General features: G+C 46.4%; 1 protein-coding gene across 3 annotated transcripts in view; it reads right to left on the reverse strand.

The window, feature by feature from the left end:
- LOC145411688 (uncharacterized) overlaps positions 1-17715 on the reverse strand; it is a 171749-nt gene that overhangs the window by 115156 nt on the left and 38878 nt on the right. For all 3 annotated transcript variants that reach the window (XM_080281698.1, XM_080281697.1, XM_080281699.1), the window contains exons 4-6: positions 11180-11278; positions 5040-5138; positions 2762-2860 (exon numbers count right to left, since the gene is read on the reverse strand). In XM_080281698.1, the coding sequence (XP_080137824.1) occupies positions 2762-2860; positions 5040-5138; positions 11180-11278 (297 nt within the window). The remainder of the gene's footprint in view (positions 1-2761; positions 2861-5039; positions 5139-11179; positions 11279-17715) is intronic.

Consider the following 17715-nt stretch of genomic DNA (forward strand, 5'->3'; position numbering starts at 1 on the left):
AGAGATATGGTGGGAGAGTGTTTAAGGAAGAGGGGTTTGGAAGTCAGTGAGGCTAGGGAACTGACGAGATCGAGGTGGCTGGATGAATATTGTGAGAAGTGCATGATCAGGGATTTGACACCCCTTTTTAACGTGGCAGCATCTGGATTGACTATATCGGATACGTTTATGTGAGGTGAATGTTTTTGGCATATCTTGATAGAGCTAGGATTCTGGGGGCTTGAATAATGAGTGAATGGAAGCATGGCCCATTGGATTGGGCAAATTTGGGCTGTCTCTACATCGCTACTCCTCACCCTGCCTAAGGGTGGGAAAGGAGGTCCAGATGATGATGATGATGATGATCTCTCGTGTCCTGAAAAAGTATGCCTCCAGGGAAAACCTAGCTAATCGATTCCTCTTGTGGTAGACAACGTGCCTAGCTACCCTCCTTCGATGAAAGACTGAGCCAGCAACATTGAAGTGGTATTCGTGTCCCGCAACACCACATCATTCTTGCAGCTTGTGGACCAGGGGGCGATCACCACCTTCAAGGCCTATTACCTCTGGCAAACTGCAACAGCTGGCAAGGGTGTGTAACAGCAACGACTGCACAACATTGCAGTCATTCTGGCAGGGGTACAATATCAGGCATGCCATCGAGAACATCATGGGTGCCTGGATGGAGGTCAGCCTGGCCTCCGTGAACAATGTCTGGTGCAAGCTGTGGCCGGAGTGTGTTCACTTGTTCACTGGCTTCTCCGAGGGCATGCGAGCACTGCTGATGGAACAGGTGCAGTAGGACAATGTACAGCTGTCACACAAGGTGTGATTTGGTGAGGTGGATGAGGAGGACATGGAGGAAGTCTTGGACAGCCACAGGAAGGAGCTGAGTAATGAGGAGCTCATCAACATGGAGATCCAACGAGCCCACTAGGAGGCACAGGAGGAAGTCGTCCCAGAGGTATGAGCCCTAAACATGAAGATTCTAAAGGAGATGGTGGCCCACACTGATGAAGCCATCTCCTTGATGAGAATGAATGACCCTTTCCCAGGATGAAGCAGGGATGGAGCTGATCGTCTGGAGGAGGGCATGAAGGTGTGCAGAGTGATGAGTGATGTTGGACAAGAAGAAGGAAGCGGCCAGGCAAACAACAATCACGTCACTCTTTAAGCAAGACCCCACCACACCACTGCCCTGAAGAGGATCTCGTCAGTCCTCCGCCAGCTGACAATCTCCCCAGCCCTCCACAAGCAGAGAAACTCCCAAGGCCTCCTCCTGCCGAGGACGATATACTCAGCCCCTGGTGCTGGACCTCAAGTCCAGCAGATCCCAGTCTCCATGTCACCCAAGTCTCCACTGGTGCACTGCCCCATTCCATCGCTACCTCCCTCGCCCCAGCCTCGGTCTCCAACCCCGACACCACTTCAGCCTTTGTCTACCACGCCACCACATCAGTCTCCCTCACTACCACATGAGTCATCACATTGGTCTCCCTCACCACCTCGTCAGTCATCGCATCGCACCTCATTGCCACCTCATCAGTCATCGCATTGGACTTCATCACCACCCCCTGAGCCATCACATCAGTCTCCTGCTACCATCACCCCACCTCGCCAGCCTTTCCTCCCTCAGGCCCTCCTCCAGAGATGTGGTTTGAGGGCTTTGAGGAGGATGAGTGAGTGCTAGGATGCTTCACATGTCCTCTAGTTTTAGAGGGGGATAACAAGGATGACGACCTGGACCAGACATGGACTTAAAAGTGATGAGAGCTGTTTGATATTTTCTGACATTTTTTATGATTTTCAGATATTATTTGTTGGTTTTGGTGAGTTATTAACAGGTTTTAGGCTTAGGTTAGCTTCTTTTAAAGCTGTTAGGTCATTTTCAGACTGGCTATAAACGTGTTTTTGGACTCATTTGGGTGGGTTTAGGACTTTGTTGGGAAGGGATCCCTAGGCTCAAAAATGCACCTCCATACACATTAAATCTACCCCGCTATTTGAAACCCCGCCTAGCGATGGGGGTTTTCTTAACGCATCCCATCGTAAAACCGGGGTAACCCTGTATACATAACGAAGTTTTTGTCTAATAAATATGTAAAGAAATACAAATACAGTATACTAAGGAAAAAAAAAAATCACACTTTGATCAATTAATGTATGTACAGTGATCCCTTGGTTATTGTGCACAACTGGTACTGTGCTTAATGCATGATGACAAAACTGCATGATAACAAAAACAAAGAACTTATGGGATTTATCCTAACTGGTACTGAGCACCCCACTTAAAAGTCCAAATAATTCCTTATACAATAATTTAGACCCAGTAAATACACACATATTACTGTTATGGTAAGTATCAGAAACACACACAGGCATGGTTGGGCTAACAAAATTATGAAAAGAGCACAATAAGGAAGAAACGCATACCATATGGAAATCAGAGATTGGCTTGCTGTTAGGGGTTCGGAGACTAGGGGGTAGGAAGTTAGTGCTCTTCACCACCTGAAATTAACTCCTTGAATAGGGCCTCATCATGGAATCCCACAAAGCCATCAGAAGTCACAAATTTTGCACCATCATTGTTGGCAGAAACCAGCACAGGTGCACGATAACAAAGTTTTTTTTGCCAAAAAATGTGTGGTAACAAGAAATGCAGATTTTCAACTAGCAGTGATAACGAGAACCACTATAATCAAGTGCACAATAACTAAGGGATCACTGGATATAATTTTCAGTCTGTTTATTTATTACAGTACTGGACTACTGTTTCTTTTACCATTGTGGTCTCTGGTGTCGGCACTGGTAACCTTTGGAATCAGCAGTTCTGTCACATTCAGATGCCCAAACTTTGCTGCAGCCATGAGGCTTGTCCAACCTTTGGGAAAACGGTGGGTTTTAGATTCAAGCAGTCTACATTGCAGTTGCCTATACAGTGGCACTTCAGTCTCAATATGTGCTGTGTAATGGAAATTCTTTAGTATAGAAGTATGGTAATATCTTTACATGTTATTGAGATATTTGCTCCAAGCCTCAAAGCCATAATCCCCCTTTTGACAGTTGAAGCCATTATTATTGCTTTTATCCTACTTCACTGTAACAAATGTTAGGGAAATGCCTTTTACATACCAACATTCTTATGCTATGTATTAAAAGTTCTCTGAGATGCACAGTAATATTTATATGTAAACAAACACAAGGAAGAACCATTGTAATTGCAAGCCTGTGGTTGTAATTGTCATCCCCTTTTGTCTACAGCTACACATCAACAGACCTTTAATTGCATACTGGAGAGAGAGAGTACTGTATGTTGTTCCATTACCTGAAAAATATGAAGCTGTCTCATATATATATACTGTATATATTGCCAGACGCCATAATCCCGCAAGGGGTGGCCATTTGACTTTGAGTTATTTGTTTTATGGGGAGGAGCTCTAACCCTCACCCAGGGGCGCACCCAGGAATTTTCTAAGGGGGGGGCCCATAGTGAGGTGAGGTCAGGTAATCCAATAATTACTGGGAGGTCATATGCAGGTTTAGAGTCAGAGAGCTGCTGGCTCATGTGTTACTCTTTGTTTGTACTTGCCAATTTTTCATGTTTTGCTGTTATCGAAATAAATATATATAAATTTTTAAAGGACCCAGAGAGCTAAGGAGCCCCCCCCCCCCAGTGCACTCCTGCCTTCACCAACCCACTTGTTGACACGTAGGGACCACATATGGTTTGGTTATATGGTTACCACCCAGTGTTGTAAATGGTTTCTTGGCTTACAGGAAACCATTTGACTTGTCACTCAATGTAAAGCCACCTGCAAAGGAAAGAAAAGCAATAAAAAGTGACAGGAAAGATGGGAGAAATAGGAAGACAGGAGGGCAGGCACAGAAAAAGAATGATAAAGGCTAAGGAAGAAGTAGGCAGCACTACATTAAGTGAGTGGATGATGGTCACCACCACCTACTGCTGTATATACAGTAAGCCCCCGCGTTTGGCGAATTTCAACTTGGCAAAACTCACTTTTGGCGGTAGGGTGGCCACAGACCACTGAATGCGCGCTTGGCGATTTGAATTCAAACTTGGCGGTCCCCTGGCGGTCCCCCCCACTCGATGTGCCACAAGAACAGCCCCAAAAGCAGCCACAAGAACAGCCACAAGAACAGCCGCAACCTCCCCAGCCATCCCAACCTCCCCAACCTCCCCAGCCAAGCTTCGCTGCCCTCTTTAAGCTGGATGCTGACTTTTCTGGCTTCAATGAAGTGGATGATCAAGCGAGACAAATGGTTGCTAAGGGGGTTTTGGGGGAGGAGGGGGAGAGTGATGAGGAAAGTGGTGGTAGCAACTAAGCTGCCCCCACTGCCACTCCGACGTCCCCAGCCAAGCAAGCCTATCTTCACTCTATTTACGGTTAGTTACAACCTTTATATCATGTCTTATTAGCTTTATTTATTGTTTATTGGTCTGTTTTCTACATGTGTATTAATATGTGAAGGCAAAAGATTTTATTTCAGCTCGAAAGATGGTGTTTTAGGGGTCAAAAGGGGGACTTTGGCAATGACCAAAGACTGATTGAGGCACTTTATAGGCAATTTATATGGTAAAAAGAACTCGCGTTTAGCGAAATTCGCATTTGGCGGTAGTTTCGCCAGACTAATTGGATCGCCAAAAACGGGGGCTTACTGTATGTATGTATGTATGTATGTATATATATATATATATATATATATACATATATTTATGTATAATATACTGTATATGTATAGATTCCATTCTTAGAATTTTGGCTTCAAACCAAAAACACCAACTTAGTAATGTTGCTCTGTGTATTCAGCAAAACTAGTGTAAAGTATCTGGTTAAGGTCTGAATGTGATTGTTAGCAAAGACAGTATTGACAAACGGGAAATTGACCGCTGTTACTTCACATAAGTGATGCAGTCAAAAGCTTAATTTACTGTTATATTACAAAGTTCTTCCTTAATGCTGTATCAAATCAGCATCCATTCTGTTGGTTTTGCATAGAATAGAATCCAAACTTTAAAAATAATGTTCATAGTACAGTACCTGCTAAGTTCTGAGCATTGGGGTCTGCTCCTGCCTCTAGCAAAAGTTGAGTCACTTCAAAATGTCCCTTCTTTGCTGCAGCCATCAAAGAAGTCCAACCTGTAGAGATTCATACTAGTAATTTTATTAATTCACAGTTTTGTATGAACCAATTTGTTTTCCCTGTTAAAGAAATGGTAACTCATATCATCATCATCATCATCATCAGCTATAGTCATTTCACTGCAGGACGATGGCCTTTCCTTTGTTTCTCCACTCTGACCTATTGGTTGTTAATTTATTCTATTCCATCCCAACTGATCTCCAAGTCTCATCTCGCCATCTTGTTTCTCTGCCTTTTCCTCTCACTCCATCTCTGGGTTGATACTTGGTTATCATGGCTGTTTCTTTGTTATCTGTTCTGTTAAGGACATGGCCTGCTAACATCTGTTTTCACCCTTTTACCATAGTAATTACTGGTATATGCCTTACTGTCATCTATTCCTTTATCAGTACAGCTCTACTTTTATCCTTCCTTGTGATGCCCAGCATAATCCTTTTTTTTCTTCTCTGAGCATTCCGAAGCTTTCATTCCAACAATTTGTCAGACTCCAGGTTTCCAACTCATAAGAGCAGGAAGGACATACCAACTGTAAAACAATCATTTGACATAAGGGCAGTCACTTGTCCTTTATGTGGTTTCTTAGCATCTTGCCAAAAAGCTTTCCTACTGTACTTTCCTTCAGTACTTCTCTCTTTTCTTTGCTATGGCCATCTGATAAAATTAAACTCAAGGGAGTCAAGTTAGATTCTTCTTTAAATTTCTGTCTATCTCTCTATCTATAGCCTGACACCCTAATCCTGCAAAGGGTGGCCGCAGACAAAACGCCTCCAAGTCGCTCTGTCACTCACCATTTGACTATCCTCCCCCCAACTAACCCCCCTCCTCCCTCATATACCTCTCAACTCCATCCCTCCACCTCATCCTCGATCTACCCCTCCCTCTCCCTCCCTCCACCTCACCTACATACACCCTTTTAGTCAGTCTTTCATTCTCCATTCTCTCCACATGTCCAAACCACCTTAGTGTATTTCTCCTAATCTTCTCAACCACATCCACATCCACCCCACAACGTTCCTTCACCTCTTCATTTGTCAACCTGTCCCTCCATGTCACTCCACATGCTCCTCTCAAGTAGCTCATTTCCACTGCTCTCACTCTTGACTTGTTCCCCTCTTGCAAGGTCCATGCCTCGCTTCCATACGTCAGGGTAGGGATCACAATACTATCATGCAGTGACTTCTTAACTTCCATACTCACCTCCCTATTTCTCATCACTGCTTTCAGTGAACCAACAACCTTCCTTCCCTGTTGTACCCTTTCACGTGCTTCATCCCCCAAAGTTCCATCCTTACTCATCACACTACCCAAGTACTTGAATGCACTCACATTCTCCATATCCTCACCATCCAACCTCGCTGTACATTCTGTGACTTCATTCCTCTCAAACACCATAACTTTACTTTTGTTTACATTAACGTTCAGTTTCCTCCTCCTACACACTGTCCCAAATTCATTCACCATACCTTGCAACCCCCATTCATCTTCACTCAACAATACTGTATCATCAGCAAACAGCTAAACCGGAAGCTTCCAAATCTCACCCTCATTCATTAGAGCCACCCCCACATCCACTGCCCTACCTTGCACCTTCTTTACAACCCCATCCATGTATATATTAAACAGCCATGGAGACATCACATAACCCTGTTTCAGTCCCACATTGAGATCAAAGAACTCACTCAGCTCACCATCCACTCGCACCGTAGCCCTAGCTCCTTCGTACATACTCTTCACAGCACTCAACAATTTCCCCTCCACTCCATATATCCTTAATACCTTCCACATACCTTGCCTATCTATTCTGTCATAAGCTTTCTCCAAGTCCATGAAGGCAGCATACACTTTCTTTCCCTTCTCTAGATATTTCTCCACTAAACATCTTAGAACAAATATCTGATCTACAAACCCTTTTCCCTTCCTAAATCCCCCTTGTTCTTCTCCAACTAGCCCCTCTGTCATATGCCTAACCCTATCAATGAGTATTCTACCATTTATTTTACCAGTCACACTAAGAAGGCAAATACCCCTGTGGTTACCACATACTTCTCTCTCCCCCTTTCCTTTGTATAAAGGAACAATTATACCTGATTTCCAGTCCTCTGGAACCCTTCCCTCTTCCCAAGCCAATCTACACAACTTCCATATCGACTCCACAACAATCTCACCCCCACACCTCAGCATTTTACCACACACTCCATCAATTCCTGGGGTCTTTCCCAACTTGATCTTCTTTATTGCTTCCACTACTTTTGCCCTACTGATCTCTTTCTCCCTCCTCTCATCTCTCCTTCTCCCAGCCATTCCCCAGCCACTTATACTCGCACTGCTGCCACTCTCTACATTCAACAAATCCTCAAAGTGCTCCTTCCATCTCCTCAATTTCTCTTTCTTCTCCACCAACAATCTATTATTTCTATCTTTCACTCCCCTACTACTTCCTCTTTCACACTGCCTTACTTTCTTTACCTCCTTCCAAAACAATTTCTTATTCTCCCTCCATTTCACACTCAGATTTCTCCCAGGCTCTTCATCCACTTTCTTCTTACTCTTCTTCACCAGTCTCTTCACCTCCCTTCTCCTGCTTACATATACCTCTCTCTTCTCTCTCTCATCTTCTCCCCTACCTCTACTCGCTAACCATTCACTATATGCCTTCTTCTTTTGTTCCACAGCTCGTTTCACCTCATCATTCCACCATGCTGTCCCTTGCACACCCTTGCATCTCCTCCTTACTTCACAACCACCTCACACGCTGCGCCTATCTCTTCCGTAAATATCTTACATACGTCTTCCACCCCTTCCATCTGCTGTAGCTCATACCTTCCCAATCTTTCTTCCACTATGCTTTTATACTCTGCTACTTTCTCACTATCTTGCAAAATCTCCACTCTTCTCACAGGAGCTGTTTCCTCCTGTCATCCCCTTCGTCTCCTCAACCGTCTTCTTTGCACCTTTACCTTGGCCATCACTAGGTGATGGTCCAAGACTCCATTCCCCCACCTCTCCACACTCTTGCATCCAACACTTGTCTTCTCATTTGCTCATCCACACACACGTAGTCTATCATTGCCTTTCGTTCAACAAGTTCACCATCCATTCTCCTCATTACTCTCCATGTATACCAGTGGATCATCTTATGCCGAAAGTAGGTGTTGGCTATTGCCAACCTCTTACCAGCACTGATGTCCACCAAAGCACTACCATTCTCGTCTACTTCAGCTGGCACACCGTTAATAAATCCAGTGCTGTTCCTCCATATGCTCTTTTCTAACCCTTCCGAGCCAGATGTCAAAACTTTCTCAAAAGATGTGCTTTCTGCATTTTCTGGCATCAGTACAGTAGTAGCTACAGTATAAAGCACTCAGAGAGTGCCTACTCTGTCAACACCAACAAAACTCATGATTTACTGCTGCAGTTCCTCTTTCTTACATGATGAATATTTTTATGCTCTCACAGTCATTTAGGCTAATTCTACAATCTTAGTCTGCTTTGTTACACAGTCTCAGAGAGCAGTTACCTCCCCCAGTGCCAATAAAATTTATTATTGGCATTTATTAGTGCATCCAAACGTGGAACCACCTGAAAATTTAATAAACGCAGCCTTGATCCACTGCCCACTTATCCACCAGATTTCACTGGAACTGAAAACAGCATTATGAGATACATCAAAACAAAAATAAATGAGTGAATTCATAATTGCCATTCAACATCCATGGCAGAGGTAAGGTGGCATTTGGTCCTGATGGTGTTTATCCAGCCTGTTGTTTTCAAGCTTGTTTATATGCTGAGACCCTTCCTGGAAAAATCTTCGTTTTTTGCTCTGTCTCCAGCTTTCCTCCTTACTGATACTTTACTCTTTAGCAGCAACTCTCCCTCAGGGATGATCATTCTTAACCCTCTAAGCACTTGTTAATTGCCGTAATTTCTTTTTTTTCAAGTATTTTGAGTATCCTGAACTGGGGAATTTTGAAGCATCTTTCCTCTCATAACCCTCTTACTGACTGTCAGTATGGCTTCCATGAGGGATGCTCCACGGTGAGTTTTCCATACCATCCTTCATTTGGAATTTCAGTGAAAGTTTTATACTGCACCAGAAGCTTTAAAAAGCCTTCAACTAAGTCAGGCACAAATCTTGAAATTCCAAACATCCTTTCATTAATGCTGTCCTTTTATATGTGTTTTCGCCTCAGGTTTTCTTTTTGGTTGCTCGCTGACAACTCCTTGGGAATGACTGTTGGGGGTGGGCTGCTTGAACAGGTGCTGGATATGAACACCTCTACTGAACGGTTGTCTCTGCCTTCCTATGAGAGGATCTTGGAGCTTCATACTTACCCCACATGACCCAGGGCATTAAAAGAACATCTCACAGTATAGTCTGCTTGTATCTGGAAAACATCTGTCGCACAGATGTGATGATGATCACAGCTATGAGAGAGAAACTTACAGGTGAGATGACTAAAGTGGCAGACAAAGGAGTCCTGGAGGAAGTGCTGGAGCAGGTTTCATTGTGGCAAATGAGAAGACAGTGGGTTGTCTAGAGCTTGACTTTATACCCCTTATAGAGAGGAGAGTGGAAGGGGAGCTACTGCTAATGCATCTTTCACATCACCTTTCACTAAAGGAAGGAAATTAACAATGGAATCTGGGCAAGTTGCAGTGCCTGAGGTGCAGGCCTGCCCCATACTACTCAGCCTCTGTTCAGTATTATCTAGGCACCAGGCTAGCTCCAACTCAAGCACAATAATAATGACAGGACATCATTTATGGAAAAAACAGTCCAAAGCACATTTTGATGTTTGTATTGTACAACTTTTATTCGGGGGAGGCGGTGGCTGAATCGGTAGAGAGGCGGCCTGCAGTCCTGATGGACCCAGGTTCGGATCCTGGCTGGGGCAGGGAACAGTTTAAGGATTTGAATTTCATAGAAGCAGACTTTCCTGATCTACCAGATGACCCGCCGACATGTCATAAAAGTACCCCCACTAATACCAATACACCAGTCCTGTATGAGACAGCCCTAGCATATATTCAATATGGGCGGTGGGTATTAGCACCGAAGTGGTGACATGTGGAGGTGTAGGAGGACTACTGGTACTGGGCCTTGGGATAGGCTACTGCCCCCGAGATATAGGCCCTGAAGCCTTTGCCCAGAGTTGGACACAAAAAAAAAAAAAAAAAAAAAAAAAAAAAACATCATCACCTCAGTTATTACTTAAATCCAAGAGACATGATGAGGTAGGACCTAGAACAATGAATAAAAAATAATAAAAGTGGGCAACTTATCTACAGCATTCCTGGTGAAATGAGCCAAATATCATTCAAGCCTTCAGAATTCTGGCTCCATCTCAAGCATAACCATTTGCATTTTTTTTTTTTTTTTTTTTTTTTTTTTTTTTTTTTTTTTATAACAGATGCACTTAACATACACTTGTCAGACAGTGATTTTGTCAACTGCCAAGTTAAAAAAATGAGTGTCAGGATTCTTTGTAATGTGCTTCCCCACTCATACATCATCCACTTTTAATCGATCCACTCTCATTTCTTAGCTTCATCAGATTCCATACCTTGCATTCTCACACTCATATACAGTACCATATTCATCTACAGTACCTTCATTATGGCCTACCACACCCCCTCCCACTTACAAACAAACTCACATGTAGCCATTCAACCACCTTGTTTATATCCATTCACTTTAATCTCACCATAATATCTTGGCAACTACAGTAAGTATACTCACATCTAATCATGTTTCAGGAGACATTTTTGCTGCACAGTTTTCATGAGAATCGCTGTGTTTCTTGTCCTGTTTGCTCGGTGCAATCCAGCACCATTCCGTAAGTGTCCTATTTCCACAGCTGTCTTGAGTTCTCACACTCATGCCATACCAAAGCCTTACAGCCATATAATAATGTGAGCACACACACACACACACCTATGTGCAGTATGTATACTCAGTTATCAGTTTTATTTTGAAACTTTCATAGCACTTCCCACTATGATTCTCTCTCTCTCTCTCTCTCTCTTTCCTCCCTACCTTCATTATCAGCTTTGTCGACATCAGCACCAGCTGTCAGGAGATCTTTCACTATTCTCTTCAAACCCTTTTCCACTGCAAGCCTAAGAGCTGTAAGTCCTGAAAGTGAAATATATAACTAAGATTTTATATATAATATATATATATATATATAATCTATCTATCTATCTATTGCCAGACGCCTCAATCCTGTTTGGGGTGGCCACAAACAAATCGCCTCCAAGTCGCCCTGTCCCCCGCCATTTCACTGCGCTGCTCCGAACTCACACCCCCCTCTCTCATATACCTCTCCACCCCATCTCATCCTCGGTGTGTATATATATATATATATATATATATATGTATGTGTGTCATGTCATCAGCTGTTTGAGTGTCCACTGCAGGACCAGCCAATCCCGACCGAAGTGGGGACAATACAGCCAATGTATCTCTACCAAGTGGCTTAGGCTGTCTGGTAGAGACTGTATGTAAGGTGAGAAGTTCTTGTAAGTGTAATTGTTGTGCTGGAGTGGCTTTGGATGTGTGTGTAGTCTGTGAACCAAGTGTACTTGGCCCGCACAAGCCGACTTGATGCAAACATACTTTATAAGTGACACTGGTTCAGCCACAGCATCCCTTGTGTCCGCCAATGCATTATGTGGCATGAAGGACGCTCCGAAAGTTTATTACCCTGGCGGGGCGCGAACCCTTGTTCTTCAGTGTACGAAAACGCACACTTTACCACTGTACCACAGAGGCTCCATATATATATATATATATATATATATAAAGTGACAAGCCAAATGGTTTCCTGTAAACCAGGAAGTCATTTACTATGCTGGGTGGTAACCATATAACCAAATTTTGGCGCCTGGTGGTTTAGTGGGTAATTATTGTGCTCCAGTCGGATTGAACCGGCGAAGGTTTATATGCAAGGGGTGATTGGGGTTTATTGCTCATGTAATGCCACTCAGGGATGAGTGAGGCTGGTCACTATCATCTTAAATGTCAGGACCAACTGCCTAGCCCCGGGCTTCTACGCTCCTCATGGGGCAACGTAGGATTGGATGATGGATGGATGAGATATATATACTGTATATATATATATATATATATATATATATATATATATATAATTTCACTTCAAGGTTGTGCCACAGTCTGACTGCAAAGTATATGTAAACAATTGTAGTGACAATTACAACTCAAACAGATGCTAGTTCAGTAAAACCAGTGACAGCATTCGAAACAGGTATACACTCGGGTCAGTGATGATAAGAAAATCACAAATTTCAGCTTTAATTTTTCTTCAGTGACATGGTATGACATTTTATAATGCCTCACTCTCAGTAGACAGTTTAGAATTTTTTTCTGTCTAGATTCATAAAATTCAGTGTTGAAGCTTTAAAATGATATATAATGTTTATAATTTGGTAAGTTCTGAGATTGACACTAGAGGTTGACATTTTCATGGAATGACCCACCTCCCTCCCCCTTTATATTGAATGATGGCAATTTCCCTGCTATGATTGCTTTATGTGTGTCTTCTCCCGCCATAATACCCCCAAACCACCTCCCCCACATTGGGGTGTGTTTCATCTCCACTAGGGACCCTCCACCTCACCTCCACCTTCCTCCCTCCCAATCCTTTGTCCCAACTATGACAGTAATTTCCCTGCCATGAATGGCCTGTGTCTCTCTGCTTACACCAAAATAACCCCCCACACCATCTCTTCCCTGCATTGTGGGGTATATCTTACCCCTGCCTGAGACCACCCCCCACGCCACCTCCATATCTCTCCCTCCCTATCCTTTGTTCCAATTATGATGCAGTAATTTCCCTGCCATGATCAGCCTGTGTCTGTCTGCTCTCACTAAAATTATCCTCACACTATCTCTTCCCCACATTGGGGGCATGTCTTCCCCCCACTCCACCTCATTCCCTCCCTTGCCTGTGTCCCGTGAAATACCCACCTGGTGGAGCCAGGAGGAGGACATAGGGAGGTAGCCCCCACCCCAACAGTAGGCAGTGGGGAGGTACACCTGCATTCCGTGCCACAGCGACATACATCCCCCATGACCTGACGCCCCTCTTCCACGCAGCCGGACCACCAGGCAGTACCCAAATTGAGTGCGTTACCCTCTGACGTAGAGAGCACTCACCAGAATTGGGGTGGGACTTGCCCTAGGAAAGTCCCAAGTAGGCCCTCAGATGCAGAGTCCACCGGACCTGCCTTCAAGAGAGGAAGAGCCACAGCCACCGCTCACAGTCTTACTTCACCTCAGGGGAGCAACGGCACACTAGTATCCACTGGATCTACTGTAGAAGGAGTGTCCACCGGATCTCCTCCTTCTGCCATGCACCTCCGGGAGCAGGCGTCTCAGATCGTCACCTCAACAACCTTCACTTGTGCTCCCCAGAAGGGCGGCAGGCCCCGTGGTGGTATCCACTGGATCTGCCACAGGGAGAAAGACCACCGGTTATCCCCCAGCTGCACTATCCCCCGACAACAAGAGGGCAGCAGAGTCCACCGGGCCTGCTGTAGAAGCCAGAAGGCCCGCCGGGACTTCTCCTCCTGTTATCCCCGAGATGCATGCTCCCCCGGCAGCATCCCCCGTACCTGCCAGCCCGAGGGAGTATCCACTGGATCTCCCTCGACCACTACCTCGGGAGGGAGCCTGGGCAGTGTCCCCCGGACCTGTCGGTCAGGAGTGCCCTCCGGACCTCCTTCCAATGCCCCGGCACATAGTTCTGGCAGGGACCGTCAGGCCCGCCAGGCTGAGGAACAGGCTATCGGTTGTTCCCCTTCTGCGACTCCGGAGGCTCCCTACGAGGGCGCCATCTCTGGCTCAGCCTGCCCATCCTGTGGCCAAGCAAGATGCCTCTCCCGCTTCCCCTCCTTCACGGAGAGTGGAGACTGCTTCCCCACAGGATCCCTGTCAGAGGGCACCTGGGACGAGACCACCCCGAGGCCAGGTGTCCTATCTCTGCAGCTAAGCCCCCAACGCCTCCAGCAGGTGACAGACTCCCTCAGGGCGAGTGGCAGCAGTCTACCCCTGACAGCCTCCTCCTCCAGGCGAAACTGCAGCCCCCGGACAATGGCGGGTGCTTTGCAGGGCAGCCCCCGACGCCCCCAGCAGCTGCCGGACTCCCCCAGGGCAGGCAGCCGCAGCCAACCCCTGACGGCCTTCTCCTCCAGGCGAGACCGCAGCCCCAGGACAGTGAAATGTGCCCGGCAGCTGGCCCCAGGCCTGGACCAGCCCAGGTCCACCCCCAGGATTCCCACCTCAGCTTAGGGCAGGTGCCGTGCTGAGCGCCTCTTAGCCCTGTTTGGCCCCAGCCCAGGGGGCCACCACACCCCCAGGGCCCCCATCAGGAAAGGGCTGCCAATCACTCCGCCCTTCAGCTCAACCCAGACCCCGGACCACCCCCCACGAGACTCACACTGGGAACACATTCCGGACAGCCCTCATCCTACACCAGGCCGCCACCTGCAGCTGCCTGCGTTGTAGCCCTGGGCGCAACCAGTGACAAGCCTGCACCATAAGTTACAGTGCTACAGCCCCTGTGTGTGCACCCCTCCCCCTCGCCCAGAGTATCGCATCCCTGTGTATGCCTTTGACTTGTACCAGGCCCTCCCCACCGTGATCCCCCTGAGTGTTTTCCCTTTTGTGACCCCCTCCCCCTCTGATGTATGACCCTCCCTGTTGCCCCATAGGTAACACCCACACTCCCCTGTGTAGTCTCCCCAACCCCTTACATGTGCATCACAATCTCTAGCCTTAAGAGTGGTGATATACAGTGGCCCAGTGCAGTGGAATATCCACCCGGAGATCCACACCCGTCCATGTAATGTACTGTTGTGATGTATTTCATTGTAGCAAACCACCACTGGGTTGTCGAGCGTGTTGTTCCCTCCCTGTGCAATACATACCCAACCTGACTCTTTGTTCCATGGAATGTAAATCTAGTGTTTAGTGTTATATTGTGTTTGTACCACATAGGTGTATTGTATTGTGATATACAGTGTCTTGTGCTATATTGCGTTCATACCACGTGCGTGCATTGTATTGTGGTATACCGTGTCTTATGTTATATTGCGTTCATACCACGTGTGTGTATTGTATTGAGATATACCATGTCATGTGTTATATTGCGTTCATGGCCCTATGTGTCCCGTATTGTAATGTACATAGTGTTGTGTGTCATATTGTGTTCAGGCCACCTGTGTGTATTGTATCATGGTATATAGTGTAAGTGTGTTTTTTATTGTATTGTGTCATATAGTGTACTTGTATTATATATAGGATTGTCCATGTACTTGTGTGTGAACAGTTGTACTCTGTTTGTAAGGTAATATACATGTATATCTGGCTAGCCTGTGTTTGAGCCCTATCCCTTGCTCATAAACCCTAGCCCGGTCCAGAATAAAGAACCCAAGGCCCGCACTGTATCTGAACCCAAGAAGTTGAGCGCAGAGACCGCTGCATAACATCCCAAACATGACGTAATAATCCCTGGTTTCATGGTGTTTTACAAAGAATTTCTGTTTTCAGGCATGGAAAATTTTGTCTTTGCTTTATATTTTTTACTCATACTGACTCCTGCACCCAGTTTCATCAACAGAAACATATTTTTCATTGATTTTAGTAAGGTTCTCTAGCGAAGATTAGGTTTTTGCCGATTTTTTCAAGTTTGGAAAAATAATTTTTGCTTTTACTTTTTTTAAATCATGCTGACTCATACACTTAGTTTCATCAACAGAAACATATTTTACATTGATTTCGTGATTTTGGTAAGGTTCTCTTTTTCTCTCTTACGGCGAGGGGGGACTTTCATAATCTTTGATGGCCGGTTTTGCAGTAACCATTAGGCGTAGGGGACAGATTGGCATTTTCAGGTGTGTAAATTCAAGCTCTTCAGATCTGTAAGAAAAAATTTCACCTGGGTAAAAGTTGAAAAATTAACCCCAATTTGTGGCTGGGGTGGAACAAAACCTAACATAACCTCAGAAAAATGCAGTCTTAGGGGTTAATTTCATAGATATGGCCAAAATATTCTAAGAATCGCAATGTACACTCAAAAATGTTTCATAGAGAAAAAAGAACGTCCTACCATCAAAATTTAACTCCTAAAGACTGATGTCTGACGGTCGTCAGTTTCAGTTCCTGCTATGTAAAGTCCAAGTACAGTACTGACGATCGTAAAAAGGCTACAAAAAACTTTTTTTTTTTTTTTATGCTCTTTCCTTCAACTTGTTGCATGCCTAGGCACATAATTTGAAATACCCACCCCAACAGGAGACCACGGACGGGGTGGTACAACATCCACTCCATGGAGGAACCACGGACAGGGTGTCGCAACACCCACCCCAAGGGGAGACCACAGGGAGGTGCATAAGGTGTGTGAAGGGCCCAGGCCAGATGGGGCAATGTCCCCCACTACCTTGCGCCCCTCTTCCCCTCAACGGAGCCAGCCAGAAGAACGCTGCCCCGGCAAACCACTCTCCAGCCAGGCCAGCACTTGCCAGTATCGGGGTGGGACTTGTACTCCTACAGTCCCAGGTAGCACTACTACGATGGCCACTGTCCGCATCGGGAAGAAGTTGGCCACCGTACGCTTCTCTGCTACTACCCCCTGCAGGCCCACATCCATGCTGGAGAAGGGTCAGCCACCATACGCCCTTCACCTGCAGCCTCTGCTGGGAGCAGCACTGCTATGACGGCCACCATCCGCACCGGGGAGAGATTGGCCACCGTATGCCTCTCGGCTGCAAACCCAGAGAAGAGCAGAACTGCGACGACAGCCACCGTCCGTGTAGGGGAAGGATCGGCCACCATCCGTCCTTTATCTGCCACCTCTGCAGGGAGCAGGACCACAGCGACGGCCACCATCCACACTGGGGTAGGGTCGGCCATGGTACGCCCTTCACCTGACGTCCTAGTGGTTAGTGGAACTGTGGTGACGGCCACTGTCTGCAGTGGGGAGGGATCGGCCACAGTACATCCCTTGTCTGCTACCCCTGTGATGCCCCTCTAGGAGAACGTCCTTTGCTTGCCTCATCCATCTAAGGGCTGAGTGAGATACCCTTTTCTCTCTCCCCACAGAGACAGTCCCCCGGTGGAGGTGCAGCTGGAGGAGATCTGGCGAGGCCTCATGGTGAGTCTGGGGATCCATGCCCTTCAGCCGGTGCCCCAACAACACTCCTTGCTGTCAGACATCTGAAGGAAGGGACGCTGCAGGCAGCCCCTGACAGCAGCTCGACCCGAGTGAGACTGCAGCCCTCAGTCACCCAGGACCCCAGGGCGTGACCTCCCCTGCCCCATCGGCAAGCAGTCCTCCTCCAGGAGCGGGCTCAGGGAAGTGCACCTTCTCACCCTGTTCAGCCCCAGTCCCAAGGGCCGACTTTCTCATTGAGGCCCCACTAGGGAAGGCCCTCCCTCCACACAGCCCAGCAGCCCACTTTGGATGACCCGGCCCCTAGCAGTGATCCTGTGCCTCCTGCAGGAAGGCATACCTGACAGGACCCCTCCCACACCTGGGCAACACTTGTGAT

This window comes from Coenobita brevimanus, chromosome 90, assembly GCF_032717465.1.
Source record: "Coenobita brevimanus isolate Jiangsu-jjx chromosome 90, ASM3271746v2, whole genome shotgun sequence".
NCBI classification, from domain to species: Eukaryota; Metazoa; Arthropoda; class Malacostraca; order Decapoda; family Coenobitidae; genus Coenobita; species Coenobita brevimanus.